Source organism: Stegodyphus dumicola, chromosome 9 (assembly GCF_044657685.1).
Source record: "Stegodyphus dumicola isolate Sdum_Otavi_A_Nest chromosome 9, ASM4465768v1".
NCBI classification, from domain to species: domain Eukaryota; kingdom Metazoa; phylum Arthropoda; class Arachnida; order Araneae; family Eresidae; genus Stegodyphus; species Stegodyphus dumicola.
The window spans coordinates 126415172-126441112 of NC_140776.1; the positions used below are offsets into that span (position 1 = coordinate 126415172).

At 31.2% G+C, this 25941-nt stretch overlaps 1 protein-coding gene across 1 annotated transcript in view; it reads right to left on the reverse strand.

Annotated features, from left to right (window-relative positions):
• Window positions 1–25384, reverse strand: part of LOC118186095 (mitochondrial-processing peptidase subunit alpha-like) — a gene marked incomplete at its 3' end in the record, with an annotated part of 44798 nt that extends 19414 nt beyond the window's left edge. Inside the window, exons 1-5 of the mRNA XM_035356109.2 lie at window positions 24987–25384; window positions 21150–21367; window positions 12611–12690; window positions 5062–5144; window positions 460–562 (exon numbers count right to left, since the gene is read on the reverse strand). Coding sequence (XP_035212000.2) covers window positions 460–562; window positions 5062–5144; window positions 12611–12690; window positions 21150–21367; window positions 24987–25045 — 543 coding nt within the window. The remainder of the gene's footprint in view (window positions 1–459; window positions 563–5061; window positions 5145–12610; window positions 12691–21149; window positions 21368–24986) is intronic.
• Window positions 25385–25941: the final 557 nt, after the last annotated feature.

Sequence of the window (25941 nt, forward strand, 5' to 3'; positions counted from 1 at the left end):
TACTTATGTTACTGTAATATTTAATTTCAAACATATCAGTAACATTTACAGTTTTCATTTCCATTTATTTGTACATTGTATGTTTCTACCCATATTCAACTACATATAAATATTGGACTACAGATAAAAACAAAATATTTTGCTCAGTTACCATAGGTGAAATTTTTAGACTGTTATTGCTGATAGAGGCAATAAAATTTAAAAGATATAAAGAAGAAGAAAGAGAATATTTTCTTATTTAAGGTGAAGCATAATTTCTAGATCACATATAATAATAAAATTTAAAAAAAAAAAAAAAAAACATAAAATAGATAAGTAAATGTGTTTTCTGAGCATAATAATTTGTATTTTTTTAACACGTGAGAAACTATAAATTATTTTATGGCATTCAAAAAATTTTATGAATCATGATAGTATTTGAAATTTGAAAACATTACTCCATTTTTTTTTAATTCTCACCTCTTCAGAAGACAACTTCGGCCTTAAAACTGCTTCAGATAGAAGTTTTACTACAGGATCCAAACTTTTGCAGTTTGCTATGGCTCCATAGATCAAAGAATCTCTGGAAACGAGGGAGGAAAGAAAGAAATTAGATCAATCTATCAAAAATTATTAAATAAATAAGCAAATACGGTTCAACAAAAACAAAATTTATTTATAAAAAAACTGGTACTTGCATATTGTTCTGTCAACTATGAAAGCTGGCAGAAACTATGGAAGCTGGCAGAGACTCTGCAAAAGTTGTGCTCATTGTTTCTACAGAATTTTGAAGGAACGGATGTCTTTTTTATTTAATTAACAATCAGTATTCAACCTGCTTTGTTTTTACATTCTACTATTTTGTTAGACACTCTGATTTTACCAGAAGCTCTGTTTAAAATGGTTTGAGTACAAACTTCCCACATGCAGTTTTCTAATCAAGTACTGTTTTGTTGGCCATATTCAGTTGATCATATCACTAATATACACTTTTTTGACACGACTGAAATATTAGGTAGAAAATGATTCACCGTTTGCTGTTTCATAAAGGCATATCCCAAATTTTAATCACTTTTTTCAATATGCAAGGAAAACTACGGCAATAACAATTTTATATCTTTGCTTTAAAAAAAAAAAAAAAAAAAAAAAGAAAGATGACTTAAGAGATATTATTCAAACAATACTTTTAATGTATGCAACACTGCATTTCTTTGAAAAATAAAACTATTAAATATATATATATACATTTAAAATATCCATACATTTACTTTTTAGGTGAAAAACATTCAAATTAATTTTAAATTCATATCATGTGGAATGAATTCTGTAATAATTTTAACACGTGTATGATTCAAACAGTATTATTTCTTAAACTGAAAGGTAAAAGTATGGGTGCTTTAAATAAAAGTTAGGAAAATTTTCAATTATCATATATTTTAAACAAAGCAATTCACTTCAAGATATAAAAATTTGCACTCACAATGCTAAAATTTGTGTTCGAAGTACATGTAGTATTTTAGTGCATATAGTATTATATTAAATGTCTTGTAAGAGACATGATGGTACACAGGATGGGAGATCTCTTAGTGTAATTTTTCGAAAACAGAAATTAGTTTCAAATGATTCACATTTTTAGATGTGTCATATAGCATACACCAAAGGACCATGCAGATGTTATGAATGTGTTATGTCACACTTATCCATCAGTGGTGCTAAATATCACTCAGGGTTCGTACCATTTCTGCACATGGAAATTAAGTACTTTTAAGGACTTTTAAGGACCATTAATGAAAAAAATTAAGGACCTATGAGCAAATGGAAACTGAATAAATTCAATTAAAAATATTATTCTATGCCTGAATTTCACTTGTATAATACCATCCTAAAAATAAAATAGATCCCTAAGTAGTATGCATTATTACTAAACATGAATTAACTAACATAATTATTAATAAGTTTGAGAATAAAATAAATTTCATGCAGTTTATTAAGTAGCATTAAATAATTTACACTTATAATAGTTGGACATATTTAAAAGAAGATAAGTGACATTTACATTTTACTAATAGTTAGCTTTATGCTTTTTTTTTTTAATGTCTAATTTTGTCACATACTTGGTCAGTCTAGAGGTTTAGCAAATAGTAGGGATATTTTATGTCAAACAGCATAGGTTAAAATGAGAAGTGAGATCATAATTAGCATGATTCATAACAAAAGACTGAATGTTGTCCCTCTGCTGCTTATCTATACAGAGACCTGCTGATTGGAACAAACCTGAAAGGCCTGATGTAGGCACAGTTGGCAAGTGTTGAAGTTAGTCAAACTCTGCTTAATGCAGTTAATGTCATAGCTTTGTGTAGAGTTCCAGGGGTTGTAACCCAGCTAATATACATTAAGGTTCCAATAAGCCATTAAAGCGACAAAGGTGATAAGTTGTTTTATATATAAGTCTCAGTAGATGCAAAGAATAAGTTTTATTTGATGATGTTGATGGCTATTTGATGAGTGATGGTTACTTGATGGGTTCTCCACACAAAGGATTTGGCGATTGGATTCCCTAAAAAAACCAGTTGCTGTTTAAAAGAGGAAGTGTATAAGGTATTTTTCCCACCTTCTTGGCGACCCTTCGTGGTGTAGTGGTTTGCACACAGGTAGCGGTATTCCAGAGGTCCGCGGTTCGATTCCCGGTGAAGGCATTGTTAATTTTTTATCTTTCCTGCTTTCAAAAATACCTAATGTCTCTACAAGTCTTCCCAAACATTTTGGCTAGTTTATATCGATTTTCTTCTCTTTAATTATCGATCTTTTCTGACAATAATTGGAAATTTGTCTCAATATGCAAACCAATGTTCTCGCTAGTTTCTGTGTGCTTTATCTCCTAACTTGTCAACCTCTCCACAATGTATATATGAGGGTTTACTTGATCTGGTAACAGTTAAATAGTCCCTCCCCCGATAGACGTGAAGCAAATTATCACTGTATCTGAAAGTAAACTACAATATCAGACAAAGAACTTAGAACATAAAGGCATGTTCTGATGTTAACAAAGTCAATTACAGCTCACAGTGACGTAATTAAACAAGAACAGTCAAATTCAAACTAAAAATGTGAAATAGTGGTCAAAGATAATACAATTTAATTTTAATTTAATCTGGCTTAGTAACTCTATCATATGAGGAAACAGAAATAGGAAATTATAGTAAAGGCTGAAATGATAAAAAATTGGGTAATTTACATAATAATAACTGCACATATCTTTGAAGAATAATATTCTTTATGTATTCAGTTTCTTTCTTCAACGTGTTTTCTTTTAATTTTAGAATTTTTGGATTTAATTAAGGATTTCTGTTATTCTAAAAAACACTAAATGCATTTAGAATGTACAGAAAAAGTGGCTAATTTAATTTTTTAGTAATATGAACATTCAGAAGAAATATGAAATATATATGGTAAAAGCCGGTTACAGAGCAGGTGTGGCAGAATTTTTACAATTTAGTGACATACAGAACAACAAAATCTAGAAATGGCAAAATTTTTAGAATTTAGAGTAGGCATTGGAAGCAGAATTTAAATAGGCACTAGGCAGCAGAATTTAGGATACACAGAGATTGCATCAGGTGGGAAAATGCATAGCACTAGCTCTGTGTACGATGCATTTAGACACATTAGATTAATCTTTTAAATTGTAAGTTTTCAATTTCTTTATTAATAAAAAAATCTCTTTCTATAATGCCTGCCCAAGTGATAAGTTTAAAAGCAGTTTTGATATTTTCCATGCTTTTGTCTAGTGAAAAGTAGAGAAAATAAAGGGAAGATAAACATGTTAAGAAAAAAAAGATTCTAGTATCAGGAGTAAAACATTCAAATATTATGTTTCCATTGTTCTTGCAGACGTTCTTCAAAAAGTAAGAAATTCATCACAAACTTTCTGTAAAATGCATCCATTATGTGTTGATATGTTGATAACATGGAGACATTTTTCATTTTTTCACATATTTCTCGAATCTTCTAGAATCGTGGGTCTATAAATCTTGCCTTCAAATCCTTCTAAACTTCCCATGCTGCAATGTCAAAAATACTAAAGAAAAATTATCCCAATCAATTCTGTAACGGCAAAAAGCCAGAAATATTTTGAAAAAAAAAAAAAAAAAAAGGTAAGAAAAAAAGTGTAAAATTAATTTTATACAGAAAACTGATGCATATTCTGAGAATTTTGAATAATCTGAGACAATTACACGGGAAAAATGCCTACTATGAAAAAATTAAAAAGAAGTCATTTTAATTAATTACATAACTAATTTTGCTCTTACGAAGAGTTGTTTCGTAAATTATGCTTCATAGCTATATACCTTGTTTAATTTTCAGATTTAAAATATTGTATAATAAGTTGCCAAAATGAAACTTTATAATATGACAGCGAAAAATAAAAATGTTTTATTTTAATGTTATTTTTTAAATATAATTGTAATATATTATCATTATTTTAATGAAATTTATCAATGTTATGATGTTTTAAAAAAATCGCCGAAAAATTATCAGATCTCGGAATTAAAAATTTTCTATAGAAACTGATCTTAAAATCGCCAAAATGTTGACAAGCTGTCAAATTTAGAACCATTTAATAAAAGAATTCACAATCCCAAAAGCGAAAAGTTGTTTAAGAGCTCTTTATTAGAAAAAAATGAATTTTGAAATGCTTATGTTTCACTTCTTGCTTAGAAACTCGAGTATCCCATCATTTATGTTAGAAATAGAAACAAATTATAACCCATGAACCCATTCAAAAGATAACCATATATGTCAGTGATTTGCCAAAAATATTCCTCCAAAATGCTAATTCACACTCAAAATGGCAGTCGTAAAAACAGAGAGAAATTTCAGATGATTAAATTTAAGGACCTTCTACTGATTTTGGCCAAAATTAAGGACTTTTAAGGACCAAAAATCGATTTAAAAAAAATTAAGGACTTTTAAGGACTCTTAAGGACCGTACGAACCCTGTCACTGCTTGGTGACAGTTTCATAGTCAACAGAAGAATATGTAAGTACCAAAAAAAATTTTTTTTTTTTTTTTTTACTTACCTAGTACCTCTGCAATAAGATACGCCACCACACTTTTCAAATTCTTGCAGTATAGAATTTTTGTCTTTAAATTCTGCTGTAGACTTGAAATAAATAGGCATAAATAAATATATAAAATCGTTTGAAGTTTGCAAATAACAAATTCAGAATAAAAGGTTTAATTTTATATGATGGTATGCTAAATTATAAAATAAAAATTATTAGATTTCAGAAACTTTTCTTTGAAAAGTTTCGATGCTTTCAGTACAAGCAGTGAGAGGATAAAATAAAAACTATCAGATTTCAGTAGAAGCAAAGTTATCATTTAAAACTCAGATATGAAAATATTTATCTTTAAAATAAGACTCAAAAAACAAATACCTGAAGACAATAGCAATTTTAAACTTTTCTTTGAAAAGTTTGGATGCTTTCAGTATCAGCAGTGAGAGGATAAGGAGGAAAGAATGAATATTGTGGAATTCTGATTATCTATCAAATTCATGGCCATCATGAAAGGCAATAGAAACTTTTACTATTACCACTATCAAGCAAACACAATGAATATTTTTGTATCCTCTTACTTTAAAATTGCAATTTAAGGGGGTATGACACTCCCTCCCTCATTTACTATCAATGCGCATGTAGTTACTACTGCACAGATAGAATTTGGGGTTTTAACAAATTAAGACAATCAACAATCTTCCACAGTAATAATTGCCATGTTTACAAGAAAAGCCATTTGGGGTTAATGATTTTGAAGCACCACTTCTTACGTTACAGGCTAGAATAATATATTAGTGTGCTATAAAAATTCCAACAAATACAGTCAAAAGTCGTTAATTCGGACACCCATAATTCGGAATGATCTATAATCCGGACCTCCAAACTAAAAACTTTCTGCGCATGCGCCGCATTGACACATGCGCATAGGCGTTTACGCGTGCGCCGTAGACCTTTTACGACTGCGCATATGAGTGTGTGCAAGTGCAGAATACGTTTTTGCGTGCGCGTTTTATGTATAATGCACGTATAAGCTAAAATTATCTAATTATCTATTTCAGTTAATGTTGATGATTGCGTTGTGCCTTAATTTTCGAATTGGATCCGGCTTATTATTTTTTGCAGACTGTAAGAGCAATTTTATAAAAGTAAGCTTAAACTTTCGATTATATCAAATAGAATTTCCGATATATATTTGTTAATATGTAAAGGATCTAAAGCGAAAGTATGTTTTGAAATCCGAAATCTGTTTATCAATTTCACGCTGCTCAGCGGGGGGAACGCCGCGGCGGGCGCGTAATGAATTGGAAGTTGATTTGTCAGCACTATCCTTATCTTCAGCGCAGATGTTTTTATTTTATTTGGCTTATAATTCCTTACCAAATGTAGTATTTCATCTCGATATGCTCCGTCTTTGATATGATTTAAAACAAGTTCCTCGTCATTATAATTCGCTTCCGATAGCGAAGAAAAGTGACAGAGGTTATTGAAAACGAAAAAATTTCGATTGACAAATTAGTCGGGTGTTCTCGACACAGCAATTATAGGACTTGAACAGCGAACTTTGTAACTGAACAAGAAATTATGTCTATTTAATAGAATTAAAGAGAAAGTATCATCACATGAAACGAAGCAAAACTTAAACAACTCACATTGAAAGAAATGTTTAATAAAGTAAACAAATAAATATTAAGCTTTTTCTTTTTGCAAATTTTGATAACCTTTAGATCATAATTATTCTTTATTTCATAAATTACGGTTTCATATTTTTAATTTTAGAATTTCTGCATGCCATCTTACGAGATTTAAACTGATGATCTATAATCCGGAAAAATCGATATTCCGAAATCGCCGAAGCCCCGACGAGTCCGGATTAACTACTTTTGACTGTATCCCTTATGAGAACTAAATACTGAATATTCAACAACAGTCTAATATGATTATCTGGCAAATTAAATGCACACATACATACATACATATACAGTGAAACCTCCTTACAACAATATTTTAGGGACCAAATAAATATATTGTTGTAGAGAGGCATATTGTTATATCCAGGGCCCACATACTTTGAGCATTTAATAAGAGTTTTTTTTTTAAAATTATTATTAGTTTAAGGTGCATAACATACTACTTTTAAGTCTATATTTAGAAGAAATTAATTTGTAAAATACTAATAATAGTGGTTTAAATAATAATAAAAAAAAAATAAATAAATAAGATAAATTCAGAAAATAAGCACAGAAATATTCACATACCTGAAAACACTTTTTATTGAAAATAATCCAATATTTTTGTTTGTTTATTGATTTTTTTAACTGTTAAGTTCACCAATACTGTTTGCATTGAGTCTAGTGCACGAAAATGTTCTTCATTTGTCGACGGAAGGCTTGAAAAAAATGTCCGTAGAGAATTCACAGATTGAAGAGCTTCCTGGGATGACAATAAGGACTGCGATGGACCTGTATTATCATCATCATCAATATCATCATCATCTTCATCATTGTTTCCTATCTCATCAGTAATTTCAGAGAGAATATCTTCATCAGTAACTCCTGCGAAAACCATAAGATCATCATCTGCTGTTAAATAGTCTTCTATACTAATTCCAAACTTTTTACCGCTTGTTTCCTCAAGTTGGGATACGGATTTTTTGATGTGCAAAACACATTCTTGATCATCTGAGAGATCATTGTCTGTGGAATTTTCATCATTATCAGATTTCTTATCTTCCATAACACAAAGACCGGCCTTTTTCCAGCAATTCCGAATGTTTTTTTCTGTTACTTCCCACCAACTTCCAGCAATATTGTCACACGCTTCCTTGACATTTACAGCTTTGAAAGGGTCTTCTACTTTATTTTCAAAGTTTACAAGTATGGAGTCCACCAACCGTTTTCTGTAATATCCTTTGAAGCACTTAATTATGCCCATATCAACAGGCTGTAAAATTGAAGTGCAATTGGCAGGGAAAAAAGCGATTTCGATATTTTATAGCTTTGGAAATGACGTGTGAGCACTGCAGTTATCTATCAACAAAACGATTTTTTTCTTTCTCTTCTTCATTTCATTGTCTAACTTCTGTAACCATTCGGAAAAAAATTTAGACGTCATCCAAGCCTTCTTATTTGCTTTATACTCCACGGGAAGACTTTTCACGTTCTTAAAGCACCTTGGCTTCAGTGATTTACCAATGACGAGAGGTTGTATTCTATGCGTTCCTGTGCTATTTGTACACAGAAGAACAGTCAGTCTCTGCTTTGATTTCTCCCCTCCATAACACTTTTCACCCTTGAATGCCAATGTTCGATCAGGTAGGAGTTGGAAAAACAGCCCAGCTTCATCTGCATTATAAATGTCTTCTGGAGCATACTTTTCTAAGATTTCTTTCATCTTGTTTTGCCGCCATTCATTTGCGTCATTTATCGGGGCTGACTTTTTCTCTCCGTGAACTTCTTGGAAAGTTATTCCATGACGATCTCGAAAACGCATTAACCAACCATTGCTAGCTTTGAAAGTTTCATTCCCTAGCATTGCTGCAAATTTCCGTGCTTTTGCACATAATAAAGGTCCATTTATTGGGACATTTGTTGCTCTCATCTCTTGAAACCATTTTAACACAGCAGCATCAATGTTTTCATTTGTCGCAACTTTCAGTCGTATTCGCTCTGAGTTAATTTCATTTGAAGTTACAGCATCTTCGATTTGCTTTCTCTTCTTTAGGAACGTTGCAACTGTAGATTGCGATAATCCATGTTTCTTAGCCGCATCAATCTGCTTCATTCCCTCATCAATATCATTGATAACGTTCAGTTTATCTCGAAAAGATAGTTGCTTTCACCCTGCCATCTTAGGGACCAATATTGCGTGAAAGAAAGAAAAGTTTAAACCAAATGTTTCGCGTAGAACTCAAAATCGTTAAAGACTATAAAACAACCTTTGAACTCACTTTTCAGTACGTCACTTAACAACACCCCGCCTCCATCTCCCCCTGTTCCTCTAACAAAGGGCACTTGTTCTGTGACAAAGTGACCAGACAGGTCTAGATGTCCTTAAACCTTATCAGAATTCCAAAGCTTACTGGGAAATGAGACTAGGCATACATTTACACTTCACCCTCCCACCCACTCCAATTCCCAAAAGGGTGGTCTTCACCTGTTTTGAAATCTGAACAATAGCTATTTATTCAGGGATAAGTTGAATATCCACAATGAGTCTTAATAGACGGAAAAATAACAAAAGAAAATGAAAAAAAAAAAAAAAAAAAAAAAAAAAAAAAATTTGAAAATCAAAATATTATTATAAAGGGAGAAAATAATACTGAAATTTAGATTGAAAAAATCGTTTTACAGAGGTTTATTGTTCTAGAGAATATAGCAATATTGAGGGGAGATTAACATTAGTTTATATGCAAAATCACCGGGACCACAAAACATTATTGTAGTAGAGGGAGTTATTGTTGTATCGGGTATCATTGTAGCGAGAATTTACTGTATATATTAACCATTTTTTTTAAACTTTATTGAATTGCTAATACTTTAAAATAGCATTGCAAAATATTTTCTATTTAGGTAAAAAAAATTTCAAAATAAATGGCAAATTTTAAGCTTCAAATCTTTCATGTTCAGGGATTATGTATTTTTTCCCTTTTCAGATTTCATGAAATTATGATACAAAAATAGTAATACCAGCATTTTTTAACAAAATTTTGTTGTGCCACATTGCATAAGGTTTATCAGGTTTTGGAGAAAGACTTTCAAGTATATGCAAAATTATTTCTTTACTATTTCAGCACATTGGGACCATTCATTTTTCACCAACTGAATAATAATAATGATGCTTCTCCTTCTATACCTAAACCAGATTGGTACTTCTTAAATTATCAAACAAATGCTAATTAGGATATAATAACAATTAGGATATAATAACATGTCAAACAAATATTAATTTAGAAGTCAAACAGCAAAAATCAGCGTTATATTTTCAAATTTACACAGGACTAGTTTCGATGGTTTTACTGAACCATCATCCTCAGCTGAAAAAGCACAAATGAATGAGATAAGATATAATGATTAGATAAGATAAGAAAGCCTGGACAGGAGATAAGGTACTGGCGCCAGTAGAATGAAGCTAGAACTAAAACATAATTTCTTTAAAGGCTGAAGGCAAACATGGATTGGAATTAGGGTCGTTAACTAGAACAGAAAGATTTTTTTGAATGTGAAATGCCTCTAGAAAATCCATTTCACCAATGCAAGATGTTTTTTGAATAATTTTGGCAGCAGAAAATTGAAAGTGTGATTTTCGAACCAACAATGTTGGACAACAGAAGACTTCTGTGTTTATTTTTTTCTAACATACGCCTCAAGTTCCTTAATGCAAAATTTTTCTTAGTTTGGGCAATGTAAATTAAACCACACTGGCAAGGAATCCTGTAAATACCCCAGGAACTCATATCCGGAATGGGGTCCTTGAGTATGGAACTCGGAATTTTATTAATGGGAGAATAAATGGCACGAAAGTTAAATTTCTGCAAAATATGTGCAACTTTAAAGCTAATTGATAGAAAGAAGGGAATGACAATAGAATTTTTATACTCTCCTAAAACAAGAGTGTGCCTATTGGTGTGTTGAGATGAAAATTTTTTAACTGATTGATTAATAATGTTGGGTGAAAAGCCCCTGTCAACAGCTATTGCTTTTAAATAATTTAATTCTTCATCAAGGGATAGTTTGGAGGAGCAAACTTGAAGAGCACTGAAAACATAGGAATAAAATGAAGCTAACTTTTGTTTAGTCGGATGACATGATTTGAAGTGTGGTGGAAGGCAAACCAATGAAGGTTTACGGTAAAACATAGTACTGCAGTTGGATGTGTTATATGTGACCAGAATGTCGAGAAACTGAAGAGAATTGAAAGTCTCAAGTTCAAAAGTGAACTGAATAGCAGGATCGATGGAATTCATTGTTGAAAGAACTTTATTTAAATCATCTTTAGTACCTTCAAACAGGGTAAAAGTATCGTCTACGTAGTGGAACCATACCGGGAAGTTTAATGTTTCAAACAATTTTGATTCATAATAATGCATGTAGATATCAGCCAGGATGGGACTGAGGGGGCTTCCAATGGCTAATCTTTCAGTTTGCTTGTAATATTTATTTTGGAAAACAAAATGTGTTTGTTTCAAACAGAGTTGAGTGAGAAATTCTAATTATTCATCTAGGTGCCCATCTTGAGTATTTCAAATGTAGGTTATTTCTGTAAAAGAACTTCAAATAAAATTATGGATAATAAATTATGGATTATGGATATCACATTTTTTTAATTCAAGGTTCAGACTTGGTGCAAGAAGGTGCAGTTGCCCCTCGCTTTTTTTTTTTTTTTTTACTTTGCTGATTTTCTTTGCATTTTAGTCTATGTATTAATTGTTTGATAGATAGCCTGGCTCAGTAAAAGTAGGTGGCCAGTGTAACTCTGATTCAAAATCCAGTTATGGCCACGTGTTTCTGTGACTCCTTTGCCGATGCTTTATTTTTCTTCTTTTTTCCCCTTTCTAGTAATTTCGTTCTCCTGATGAGGAGGGACCTTTAGCTGATCGATTGAGTGTTTTAATATATGTACGCCAAATACAAGGTTGTTATTGCAATTCTGAAAATTATGGATCTTGTGGATCAGCATTTTCATTATTTTGAGATTTTACTTCCATTAATGATAACCCTACACTTTTTTCAAGAAAACTTTGATTAGAATTTCTTTTTTCATTAATAAGAGTAAAATATTTTAGCTTTGTCATAACCATGATCCTTACTGGAAAAAAAATAAGCAATGGATTCAGAACACAGCAGACTCTCTTGGACAACTATTCATAGTAGCTAATGATTTGATCCCCTGTGGAGATGATCCTGTTAGATTTTAGTAGTTTAGTTCAGCTTTCTCTAAAAGAGCTTGTGCAACAAAATAATGTAAAACATACAAAAGTTTAAAATGGAAACAAGTAATAAAGTTTTTTTTTTTCTAAGTCAGACAATTTTAGCTTTTCAAATGCTTGTTCTTTTTAAATTTCATCAAAGAATTGGCTTTTAGTTAAATTTATGCTCTGACTATTAAAAAAATAACACATTCAAAAATTTTCAGAGATGTGTGAATTAAAATTAAAATTATATGTGAAAAATGTCTAAGATAAAATAAAATAAAATGAAACGAATCACATTATTTGATCAGATAAAACAATGTGATTTTTTTCACATTATTATATTCCATTTAAATATTGAGAATATGAGCTAAAGACATGCAGAAGGAATGATTGAAAGTAATTAGTTATTCAAACATAGTTCTGAGATTATTATCTATATTCTAGACAATAATCTCAGAGCTATGAAGATTTTTTTAATGTCTAATATCATTTTTACTAATATAAAAAGTTTTTCAGATCAGTTAATAAAATCATAACTTAGATCATATTCTGAAAATTTTCATTGCTTTTATTGATCTCATCTTTATCAATGTAACAGGTTATTCAACAGTGATCATAACTTAATTATTATACATAAATGCTATAACAAATACTTACATTAAAGGCTAATTTCTCCAAAAAATGTGATATTCCACTAGGATAAGTTACTTCATATCGTGAACCCGAATCAATTACAACTAACAGAAAAACATACAAATTAGAATATAATAAATTATTTTAAGCAGATATTGCTGAAAATAAAATCCTGATCAATAATGATAAGAATATAAATAAAAGATACATATAATATCTATATTAAAAACTGATAATTTATTTCACAAAGATTACATAAATAAAAGTTATATACTTTGACAGCTTTTATTCTTTGAATATTTAAACTATTAAATTTATTTCATCACCAGATATAGTTTTAAATTATTTTTAGCTGCTGCATTTAGTCAGAGATATATTACTCATGCAAATATTTATATTTTAATATCTCTAAAATAATTGAGCAGTTATCTGTCATTGATGCTTTGAAAATAGTTATATAACTACATAAATAAAAAATGTTTGCAACAATATCCGATATCAGAACCCTTCTAAAAATCTAAATGCACTGCCAAGCCGCAATATATAATGCATTTTCAAAAAATACAAAGCAAGCTTCCATATTTTTGTTTTATTTACATAATTTTTAATGACGTGGAAATGTTAAAAATTTCATTCATTAATTATGTAAATGGTATAAACTTATTAAACATTATTTAACAGAAAAATATTAGCATCGTCTTAAAAAAACAGCAAGATACGAAAAAATTTTTTGATGTCAACAAGAAGGCTGAAAATTTTGATGGAGTTTCCTTCTTGGACTCACAGCAATAACAATATTTCTTATTGTTATTATATTATAGAATTATTCTTATTATATTATAGAAAATGAAAATTGTAAAATGCTGATCTGAGTGAAAATCCTTATTTTCCTTCAGATTAACAACAAATAAAATATATACTTTAATACTTGTTTTAAAATAATGAATTTTATATTAATATTGCTCTATTATCTCAAATTACTCGAACTAATTATTATACAGTCAGGGTCCCTCAATAGTGACTAGATTGTTTTGAAGCAAGCATAGACATAGTTAGCAGCCATAGGCAAATCAGAAGAACACTGCTTTTATCAGGGCTGTGGATTCGGTAGGGAAAATGACTGACTCCGACTCCTGGAATTTTAAAGACTCCGACTCCCTCATATATATATATATGTAAACATATACACATGAGTTACAGCTTTTTTTATAAAAGAAGTAATAGATGCTATAGGCAAAAAATTGATGGCATAGCAAATCCTTTATATTAATTAGCATTTATTATGAAATGGAAAAACTGGCATTAGTTATTTCTAAGAGACAGTATAGCTTCAGCAAGATTTTCTTTGTTGAAGGGCCTTAGATCTGATTTGATAAACTTCAGAGCTGAGAACAGTCTCTCCACACTAACTTGAGTAGGAAGAAGAGCTCTTACTGTTAGGGCTACTTCTTTTAACTTTTCAGGATATATTTTTATAAGTTCTAAAAGAGGTGTCTTTCAAGTGCAATCATATTTCTCTATTTCCTCAAAGGCCGTATAGAAATTTTGTTTGTATTTTTTCATTTTTATATCTAAAGGCTCTTGGTTCTTTATTTTCATTCGCTTTGCCTTAGTCTTTTCAATATTATCCAAAAATACTTCTCAAATACTAATTCTTCACTGGAAGAGGATGATAGAGACTCAATTGCAATGTCTGCAGTTTGACTGTCCTGATTCGAATTCTCCAATTGTTCTGAGAATAATTTCATTCTTAATGAAAGTTCATAGGTGGCTTTTTAATTTGTTCATCATCCAAGAAAATTAGGTGTTTTAGATCTACATATTGAGCTCAGCAAGATCTCCTTGTCTAATAAACTAGTTTCTCTTTTCTTCATTGAAGAAATGATTCCTTCTGCAATAAACCCTCCATTTCAGAAAGAACAAACATCCCATTCTTCCATTTTCGCTTCCTGCCAATTCTTCAGATTGCAGCTTTTTTGTGGCTATACACAGTGTAGAAAGAAGTTTCCAATTCTGCAAGATCATTCCACAGTCTTTCTGTTAGTGAAACATTACGGTTATCTACATCTTCTAAAAACCTCTTTATCATCAAATATGTACTTCCTTATCCCATTGCTTGAGATCAAGGATTGCTCCTTTTCCTGCTCGCTTCCTAAGAATGGCATCAATTTTGGGAGTTCTTGCTGCTATTGCTGCTTACCTAAATTTACCAGTGAGATTTATAACTCAATGAATCAGTTTAATCACTAATGGCAAATATCCTCCTCCCTTATATCAATCATGTCAATAAAATAGAAAATAACTATTTATTAAAGTATATAGTCCATAAATAAAATAATAACTCAACTTGTCATTAATTTTTTCAATTCATTTTAATTTCATTTCAAATTCAAACTGTCCAATCAAAACTGGAGTCGGAGTTGGAGTCAACCTGTTTTTAGCAACTCCAACTCTGACTCCATTTACCCCAAAATCTGCCCGACTCCGATTCCATAGCCCTGGCTTTTATTTCGATATTTTTTTTTTCTAAGTTTTGATTTGATGAATAATCTAAAAGACAGAAGTACACCTGCAACAGGAATGATGAGATATAACAGGATAATAAATGCCCTATAAAAAACAGATAAGGAAATGAAAAAAAAAATTAATGGGGCTTTTGATTATAGTTAGGAATATTTGGCTTTGTTTGGAAAGATAAGAACAGTATTAGGATGTTATCAAATCATTTGGAAGTTTTACATTTGGGACATGTGCAAAGATAGTCTAGAACTAAGAAAGAACAAGTGATAATTCCACAGTCTAATACCAATACAAATTATAATAATAACATAAGAGGTGTTTATAAGCTTGACTGGATTATACAAAAGCACAGAATAAAAAATAGAGGCAGAAAATTGTAATTTCCTATTTTTACTAATGTAGTGGCTATGGTTCGTGTTAATACTCATACAGTATACCACATTGCTAATGAAAAAATGCATTTACTAAATTTCAGAAGAGTAGTTGCAAGGTTTTATTTTAATTTACACTCCCTATTTGACTCAAAAAATAGTGGAAGACTATCCTGCAGTGTAAGTTCACAGAAACATATACCAGAAAATGTGAGAAAAATTTCTGAAGAAAATTATTTAGAAAAAACATTAGATAGGAAACTCAGAAAATGTGTGGGTTTAAAAAAAAAGTTCACAAACAATGTGCAAAGTGTGATGTTGAATTACATACAGAAAGTGTTACCACATAGCACTGATAAGAAAATTACTCATATACAATTTACATATAGAGTGCTGTGATCCCCAAATGAGGATTGCTTTTTAAATCAATAAAAATCCCATTTATTTCCAATAATGTAAAATTTAGTATGCTATCTTTCTTTATATGCAGAAGAGGAACTAACTATATTTGGAAAAAAAAAAAAAAAAAAAAAAAAGGCCCCCCCCCAAAAAAAAAAAAAATAAAAAACTCATAATTAATGGGTCTAGTTAAAAATTCAAACGGGAAAAATAACAGATATTAAAAAAATTAGAAAATTTTAATGTAAACCAAACAACTTCGCAAAGAAAGCAGGGGAAAAAAAAAATTTGTTAGCAAACTAAGATTAATTAAGACACAATAACATGCCGAACAAATACTAATTCAGAAGTCAAACAACAAAAATCAGCATTATAGTTTCAAAATTAAGATTAACAACACATTAAGATTAACAAAACTAAGATTAATATAAAGTCATGAAACTGTGGATATCATTTAAAATATTTGTGTTTTAGGTTGCATTTTCCACCACATAACTCAATTACATAAGAATGTAATTGGTTATGGTCAGTATTACATTGACCTTTATTTGACCATTTCGCACTGTGCAATAACTTTTCAATAGCTTGCATATGACAACCAGTATCAGGATCAATAAAATTATGTTTATGGTTAACACAGATATGTTTAAATATGGCCTCTCTTAATTCTTAAGTGTTATACACTTTCCAACAATCTGAATACATTATAATGGCATTAATAATATTTTTTTCAATAATTTAAAGCAAAATAGTTAGGCACAGCAATTTTGGCAAATCCTACCTTACACCTACTGGGTGGAAAAATACAACATAGTTTTTTTTTATGCAAAAAAAAAAGACCTTCATCAACAATATAACCAGTGCCACCTATTTTAACTGACAGTCTAGATAATCCAGAGCCACAGACTTCCCTATGTAACTGTTCCAATCAACAATAGTAAAATGATTCATATCAAGTAGATAGCCGTTAAGAAACTGATTCTTGCTTTGAAAACATAATTCTTTTTTTTTTTTCTTTTTTTTTTCTTGGCACATCTCTGTTTCGGTATCGGTATTGCCTTTGAACTGAAGTAGGGCTTCATTTTATGGTCTTTCCAGTACTTTCTTCAAGGGAATAATAATTCCTCATTCCTGAAGAAATTTTATGGAAGATATTTCATCATTAGGTAAGTTCCAAACTGTCATGGTAAATACAATGATAATAAAAATACAAATTACCATTACATCTTTAGAATCTGTATTCTCATTGCCAATTTTGGAGGCATTCTTTTACATTTTTTAAAAAACTAAACACTGTAACAAATATAAAAGTTAACATTGGCAACTTCATATGAATCAATTTCTTGGCAAATTTAGCAAAACATTTGGCTAGACTGATTTCAGTGACACCAGACGGCCGGCCTCATTGAACTCAACAGTGATTTCTGCAACATAGCCACTACTGAAAATGAACTCATCGACCAAATTTATCCAAATATTGTTCACAACTATACCAATCTGGAGTGGCGACTTCAAAGGGCAATTTCGACAACTAAAAGTAATATTGTTGATGATATCAACTTTAATATTCAAAAGGAAATTCCTGGTGAAGACAGAATACACAAATCAATTGACATGATGGTAAACATTGAAGAAAGTGCTAACTTCCCTACAGAATTTTTAAACTTTTCACAAGTACCAGGAATGACATAACACTGCCTTTGACTGAAAATTGGATCTCTGATGATACTTCTCATAAATCTCAACTCACCAAAATTATGTAATGGAACAAGGCCGATCTCAAACAGCTATCGAATAACATCATTGAAGCTGAACTTATGACAGGAAGGGGCAAAGGACACACAGTATTTAACCCCAGAATACCACTCATAGCTACTGAACTGCCATTCCAATTTAAAAGACTGCAATTTCTAATAAAATTAGTCTATAGTTTTTCAATTAACATAACACAAGGACAAACTTTAAAGCATTGCACCATCAACCTCAAAGACTCCTGCTTTTCTCATGGTCAGCTATATGTAGCTTGCTCTCGAGTAGGAAATTCGAAAAATTTGTACACACATACCTCGAACAACAAAATAAAAAACATTGTTTACAAACAAGTATTGTAAATAGAATATGTTTTTAATAAAATAATTTTACCTCTTATATTTTAAAGGTTATCTTTCTATTCCAACTACTACACAATCTCATATCAACTCCCTGAGTGAAACCGGGTAACCCCGCTAGTGATAAATAATAAGTAAGTTGAGATTATTGTTTTTTTTTTTTTTTTTTTTTTTTTTTTTTGGGTAATTTCTGATTATCCACATTCCTGCTGTAAAAGTAAAAAATTAGTAAACTGAATGCACTGCAAAACTGATACAAGGGATCGAACCAAGTAATGTACCAAGTGAGTAATAAACTGAATAAGTACTAATATGTGTAATTTTTAATATATTTATTTCATATTGAAATTTTTATGAGGCAAATTATTAAACAATAAGAAGTTTAGAAATAGCTAAAGTGATTTTTTTTCTCTCTAATATCTGTTATATTACATTATCTGCCAATTAATATATTTACTCATTTCGCTTTATTTTGCTCTTTGTTATACAGTCAAAAGTCGTTAATCCGGACTCGTCGGGACTTCGGCGATTCCGGATTATCGATTTTTCCGGATTATAGATCATCAGTTTAAATTTGGTAAGATGGCATGCAGAAATTACAAAATTAAAAATATGAAACCGTAATTTATGAAATAAAGAACAATTATGATCTAAAGGGTATCAAAATTTACAAAAAGAAAAAGCTTAATATTTATTTGTTTACTTTATTAAACATTTCCTTCAATGTAAGTTGCTTCGTTTCATGTGATAATACTTTCTCTTTAATTCTATTAAACAGACATAATTTCTTGTTTAGTTACAAAGTTCCGCTGTTCAAGTCCTATAATTGCTGTGTTGAGAATACCGACTAATTTGTCAATCGAAATGTTTTCGTTTTCAATAACCTCTGGGTCACTTTCTTCACTATCGGAAGCGAATTATAATGACGAGGAACTTGATTTAAATCATATCAAAGATGGAGTACATCGAGATGAAATACTACACTTAGTATGGAATTATAAACCAAATAAAATAAAAACATCTGCCCTGAAGATAAGGATAGTGCTGACAGATCAACTTCCAATCCGCGGCGTGAAATTGATAAACAGATTTCGGATATCAAAACATACTTTCGCTTTGTAGATACAAATTACATATTAGTAAATATATATCGGAAATTCTATTTGACATAATCTTTCTAATCTATCATAATCTAATAATGACGTTTCTGCCCCCCCCCCCCCACTGCTGCAGAGCAGCGTGAAATTGATAAACAGATTTCGGATTTCAAAATATACTTTCGCTTTGTAGTAAATATATATCGGAAATTCTATTTGACATAATCGAAAGTTCAAGCTTACTTTTACAAAATTGCTCTAACAGTCTGCAAAAAATAATAAGCCGGATCCAATTCGAAGATTAAGGAATAACGCAATCTGCAACATTAACTGAATTAGATAACTTTAGCTTAGCGTATAACTCCGTTACACATTAAACGCGCATGCGCACAAACATATTCGCAGCCGTAAGGGTCTTACGCGCTCTCGTAAACGCCTGTGCGCATGCGTGAATGCGACGCATGCGCAGAAAGTTTGTAGCTTTGAGGTCCGGATTATAGATCATTCCGGATTATGGGTGTCCGAATTAACGACTTTTGACTGTATTAAATTATCTTTTGGTTGCATGTATTTACTCAATTTACTTTATTTAATTATTAAACAAGCAAAATGTATTGTTATAAGCATTAACTTTACATAATATTAGCAAAAACTGAGCCTTTTCTTCTATTCAGAACAAGTGATCAAAATGACCACTGATCTTAGTTATAGGTATGTAAAAAATGCCGTAATGCTAGTGTTAATACAGGAAGAGTGAGAAGACACTGTATGAAAGGACTGTCTGAAGAACATCTGAAGAATCTTCCTTTAATCTCCAGTTTTGAAGAATGAAAAGGCAAATTTCTATTTGATTTCTGAATTAAACTGCAACCTCTTCTTTTAACAAAAAGGTCTGCCTTCTCATTTCTCTCAACACCACTGTGAGAAGGTATCCACTGGAAAGACACTTTACGTTGAATTCTCTAAAGTAGAGATGTAGACTGCTGGAAGCAAGGGCTGTTGCAAAATGCCTATAGAGGGCGCTCTACCTTCCATATATCTGCAAGTTAAGATTAAAATTTGATTGTAACTAGATATATTTAAATGCTTGCAACTAATAATTTGTCAGCAAGAGAGCATTTGTGCTCTATTTTAGTAACTTGTGAATAAATAAATTGTTGTGTTTTTGAGTGAGACCTTTTATCATCTATAGTTTTAAATCTGAACCATCAAATGTATATTTTAATTAACTTTGATTACAATTACACTACTTTGTTAGATTTGTTTTTAAGGGCTTTTCTTTTCTTGATTAAATAATAAAGCCTGAGGGGCAGATGTTTAATTAGAGATGATCACAGTCCTCTTAAAGGAATTCTGGTGAATGGAAAGTTGTTGAAGAGTTACATAGACTTATTCCAGCTCAGTTTCAAAATGGGTCCTGAAATTTCCAAGTGGCAAATAAAAAAAAAAAATAAAAAAAAAAGTTCATAAAAAAATACCAGCCCCAACTCTTTGTGGGGCTTCACATCTATACAAAAGGGAACCATCTGTATAGATATGAAGCTACTTATGAGTAGGATAGCGATTGTAGATAGTTTCCAGAGTAATCACATGGAGTGCTTCAGGTGAGCAGTCTGACTTTATTTTTTGATTTAAGTCCAGTCTTACATCAAGGTCTATGTAATCCAAGGGGTTAAGAAGAGAAAGTAATTCAATAGTTATATTGTTAACTAAATGGAAACAATCAATATCATGTGCATATTGTATTAAAAAAAACCTTTGAGTTCCCAGGTTACATTCTTGATTATCATTACAGTCTTTTCAAAAAGAGTAATTAGGGAAAATTAATTAACCTGTTACAAAGAACAGATGCATCTTTTTAATCACATTAATCAAAGGTTGGTTTTTATCAATAGCTGCAACACCAACACAATGGAGACCTTGTCACACCTCGTAATTTTGATAAAATCTTTGTGAACAGTAAATTCTTAAAACATTTACAATAACTCCTGATCAAGGATTCTCTAGAAAACAGCCCATGAAACACCCACACAACCCATTTATGATATTATTCTTAAAATTAAAATACCTCCAATAGCACAAGATTGGCCAAATTTATTTTGTGATGCAACTCGAAGTCCATTTGAAAGAGTTTCCACTTTAGTTTCTGTGTTTAAATTTTCACTTGTAACATAAATAGGTTTTGGTGCCAGTGGAAATGGTTTTGATAATGGTATTCTCCATGCAGCTTTACCCACATTCTGGCTTAAATGGCACATCGGGATAATACTTCCTTTAGAAATTTTTCTGCAGATATAAAAGAAATATACACAAATGAGAAAATTAATAAAATAAATAATAAGTCATGCAATGTAAAATAGAAAATTATTATCCATGAACTAATTTTTTTCTGATTGATGCATGCCAGTTCTAGATGCATAAAGCAGTGTTTCCCAAACCTTTCTTATTGCAGAACTCTTAGTTCTTAAATTTGTAAAGAACAGTAGAATGCATTGTGTTTTCAAATATAATAAATAATAATGCATATATTGGGTAAATAAAATAAACACTTATTCCAAGTTTTAATATGATACCTAAAAAGATATATTTTCCAATTTCTAATGTTAAAAAAAAATTATATATAAAATTAAATAAAACAAACAATATAAAAATATTTAAACATTTTTAGTTTTCAAAGATTTTTAAGTATTTGATACTTTGAATCGCATTTCTTTCAATTTAAGGTGCAATGCAAGAAATCTAAATTATTGTGCCGGATGCAGCATTATGTCAATTGCTGTTTTTTCTTAATTTTGTTGCAGCTTAATGACAAAAACCTGCTTTGATAAATACATATTCACAAAAAGAAGTAAAATATGAATAGCTCATTTTGATAAGTTTGGACTTTTTTTTGGCAAACGTATTCAGAATTCATTGGCCCTTTTCCGCTAGCAGGACAGTATTCAGAAATAAGTGTATGCATGTACGTACCTGTATATACACACATGCATACGTAGGCGCATTTATAAATGCATACATGCCTACCTTTCTGAATCCATTCCCGATAACAGAAAGTACCAAGTCATTTATATTATGTATTGCTTTGGCAACGTAAGCCAAATGGTGCTGAGTTACGGCACTTTGGTAAATTTTACACTAAAAGGCCGAAATAAAAATAAAATTAGATAAGTAAAAGCGTGAAGTTTCTCACCAAAAATGTTCGATGAGAAATTTAAACTAAAATAACAACAATAAATTCCAAACGATTTCAACACAAAATTAAAAAAGATAATAGTAAAAATTTACAATTGGGTTTCCCTTGTTTTGTTGGAGATTCTTTTTTCATGCCAAGTGCAGGAAAAGCACAATTTCAAGATGATCGCTACACAAAACCAAAATAAGAAGCCAAAAAATTGCACAAACTCGTCCATGTATACATCAATCTATTTTTCACTTAAAAAAACAACAGAGCATTGCGCAAACTCGGCATTGCGCACTGCCTTGACCTTATCCATGTACACATATATCCATTTTCACTTTTAAAAAAATCAGGAGAATGATGACATCATATAAGGTTATGTTAGCAACTACTCTGGTAAAAGAAAAAGAGATGAAGAAAACAGTTATTGATTTGAGCATTTTAGCAACACAGAAAAACTAGATGAAAACTTTAGAATTAGCACTTTTATTTTATAACTTAAACTCAATTTTTGAGAGTTTTTAAATTGGCTATAATCAGATATTTTGTTCAAATGATTATCCTTTTAAACTAAAAATGTAAATAATATTATGTCAACATAAAACAACGAAAAGCTAAGTCATGTCTATGATTATTTCTACGTTATGAATGATTCATGAAAGAAGACATTAGCTTTTTTCTAGCAGATTTTTGGAGTGTAATCCTGCATCAAGAAAATCATAAAAGGGGTAAGTCTTGAAATTTATTCAGACCTTACATTAATACATTTAACACAAATTGGACTATATACTATTTTATTTAAAAGACATTCAATAATTTGCAACCTTCTGATATAACAGCCACACTATTTTGATGAATCGGACGATACATGATAATATTTTATTCTGCCATGAATGACGATAAAAATGTCCAGCCGAAAGCTGAAGCTAGCAAGGTGAGTGTGAAAGTTCCACCGTTTTGGGTTGAAAGACCTGAGATATGGTTTTATCATGTAGAGGCCCAATTTCAAATAAGTGGAATCAAAAATAAAGAAACAATGTTCAATTATTTGGTTTGCCCAATTAGAACCTAGATTTATGAGGAACATCTGGGATATCATAAAAGACTCTACGAGCAGCAAATATTTGGCTGCTAAAGATCGATTACTTAACACTTTTAAGGAAAGTGAAAATCACAGCATTAAATGTCGGCTCGCCAGGATGGAACTTGGCAACATGAAATCCAGCCAGCTCCTTCTCAAAATCAAATCTCTGAGGGTAGACATGTCAGAGAATATTTTGCAATCTCTTTGGCTGGAAAGGATGCCAGATGCTGTGAAAAAAACATTCTATTGGTTAGTGACGAAACTCTGGACAAGCTGGCCACAATGGCTGATGGAATTGTAGAGCTAAACTCGTGCCAGGAATCGGCTGCTATCAGCAAAAATACAGTGGTGGAAAAACTACAGCAGAAAATTGCCTCATTAGAGCTCCAGATTGCCAGTATGGCTGCCCAGAACTACAGACCATGGATTCGCAACTTCAGTAGGAACAGTAGTAGTCGTTTGAGATCAAGAAAGAAATTTGATGAAAAAGGTAAATATTGTTATTACCATTTTAAATTTGGTGCTAAATGCTATCCTGAAAAATGTACACAACCTTGTGAATGGAAACAGTCAGGAAACGTAAATCAGCAGTAAACTTAGAGGCCAGTTCTACAGCAAGCAATTATAATTGCCACAAATTCAGACTATATGTCACCAACAAAAATTAAGGTTTTTAGTGGACAGTGGAGCTGAAGTATCCCTGATCCCTGCAACTATAGCAGGAACTTGTTCCTATACATTAGATGCTGCCAATGGCACAGAGATCCCAAGAGATAACATAGAAATAATGGTGAAAGAACTCTAAATCTTGACTTGGGACTTAGACGACAATTTCAATGGCCATTTATCATCACCAAGGTTAATAAAGGTGTTACTAGAGCTGATTTTCTATCAATACCTCCAGTAAACATTATGTGAAGCATCACATAACAACTAAAGAGGTGCCTGTCCATTCATGAGCCCATCCACTCAATCCTGAAAAACTTGCCTTAGCCAAGCAAGAATTTCAGTTGATGTTGGAGAAGGAAATCATTTGAAAAATTTTTCAATGCACTTATTGAACAATTTTATCAACCCACTACATGTAAAAAAAACATATCCCAGTGAAAAGTCCATACTGAACAAGAAATATTGAACGTTAAAACTAAACTGATTGCTCAAAGTGGTCAAATATTCATATGAATTCAAGTTCAAAACTTTTGAATAATTTTTTTTAACCAATATGTTTTAAATAACTTTTCTCAAACCAAGCAAGTTTTAAAAAAGGATTATCAGTGTAAATACTAAATAAAGGCATTTATATTTAGTAATTGATATCCTCAAATTAAATTGAAAAAAACAAGTGTCTAAAAACATATATGAGTTACCCAACAGCCAAACCTTAACTATATTTATTTGGACTTTCAATTCACTTCAAAAGTGCTTGAGATGGGACTTCTTTTATTTTCATACAATAATACCATTAAATAATACGATTAATTCGTTACTCCAAATAAATTAAGAATAAAAGAAATAAATAAGAAATAAATACAATATGAATCAGTATTCTAAGGTGAAGTAATGAAAATACATTCATGAATAGAGGAAAGAAAAACGATTATGTTTTAAATATTTTTCGATATTATACAATTTCATGATCTTACCTTGTTAAGAACTGCTTTAAGGAATTAAGACAAGGTTTGCAAGATGTCGATATAGCCATGCTTCTACTACAGTCACAAACAGCAACAATTTTGTTTGCAAACACGCTGTGATTCAAATCTGCCGCTGGATTTTATCTGCACTGATTTGGGAAAGAGTACATTTAACCGATAGGCGGCGCTTCACATCCGTCTGAGACATAGACCTGAGTTGACAGTTGTTTATCAGCATGGTACATGCCAATGAGCCTATTAATTGTAAACTCTTTCCTATCCGCTTTTTGCTTTAGTGTTTGTACTGTGTATAAAAAATTATAAAAAACCAAAAAAAGTATAAAATATAAAATACAAAAAAATTATAAAAACCTAAAAACTTATAAAAAAATTATGATACTTAAGTTTTTATATTCTCATCTCTATCCCTAAACTTTCTCGAGCCTGTGGCTCCCTCTATTGAGCATCAAGTAAACCACTTATGCCAAATTTTTCCAATTTCTGCTCACTTTTAGTAATTCTGATGTGGAGGTAAATGGTTTTGAACCATAGGCACTCCGAAATGTGCAAATCATTGGCATTGGCATCAGCATGGTTTATCATTTAGGCAACATATTCAAATCCTCATCAGAACGGAATTTTTTCATGGTGCGTATGGTTCAAAGGAATAATTGAATAGCATAAAAAGTTATGACCGAGAAAAGAGGGCATTTACTACTGGACAAGGACTTTGGAAGTTCAAGGTGATGCCTTTTGGATTATGTAATACGGCGGCAACGTTGTTGTTGTTTATACTCACTTGTCTGACGTAGTCAGCCCAAGCTCACAAGAATCCTGGAGACAAGGAGGCATGTTCCTAAAACGTACTCGCTGTACCTCCTGCTGTGAGAGCTGCTTCGCTGCTATTGGTTAGAAGAATTTAGACGTAACATAGAGCTTTCGACGTCATTTGTTTTGTCACGTG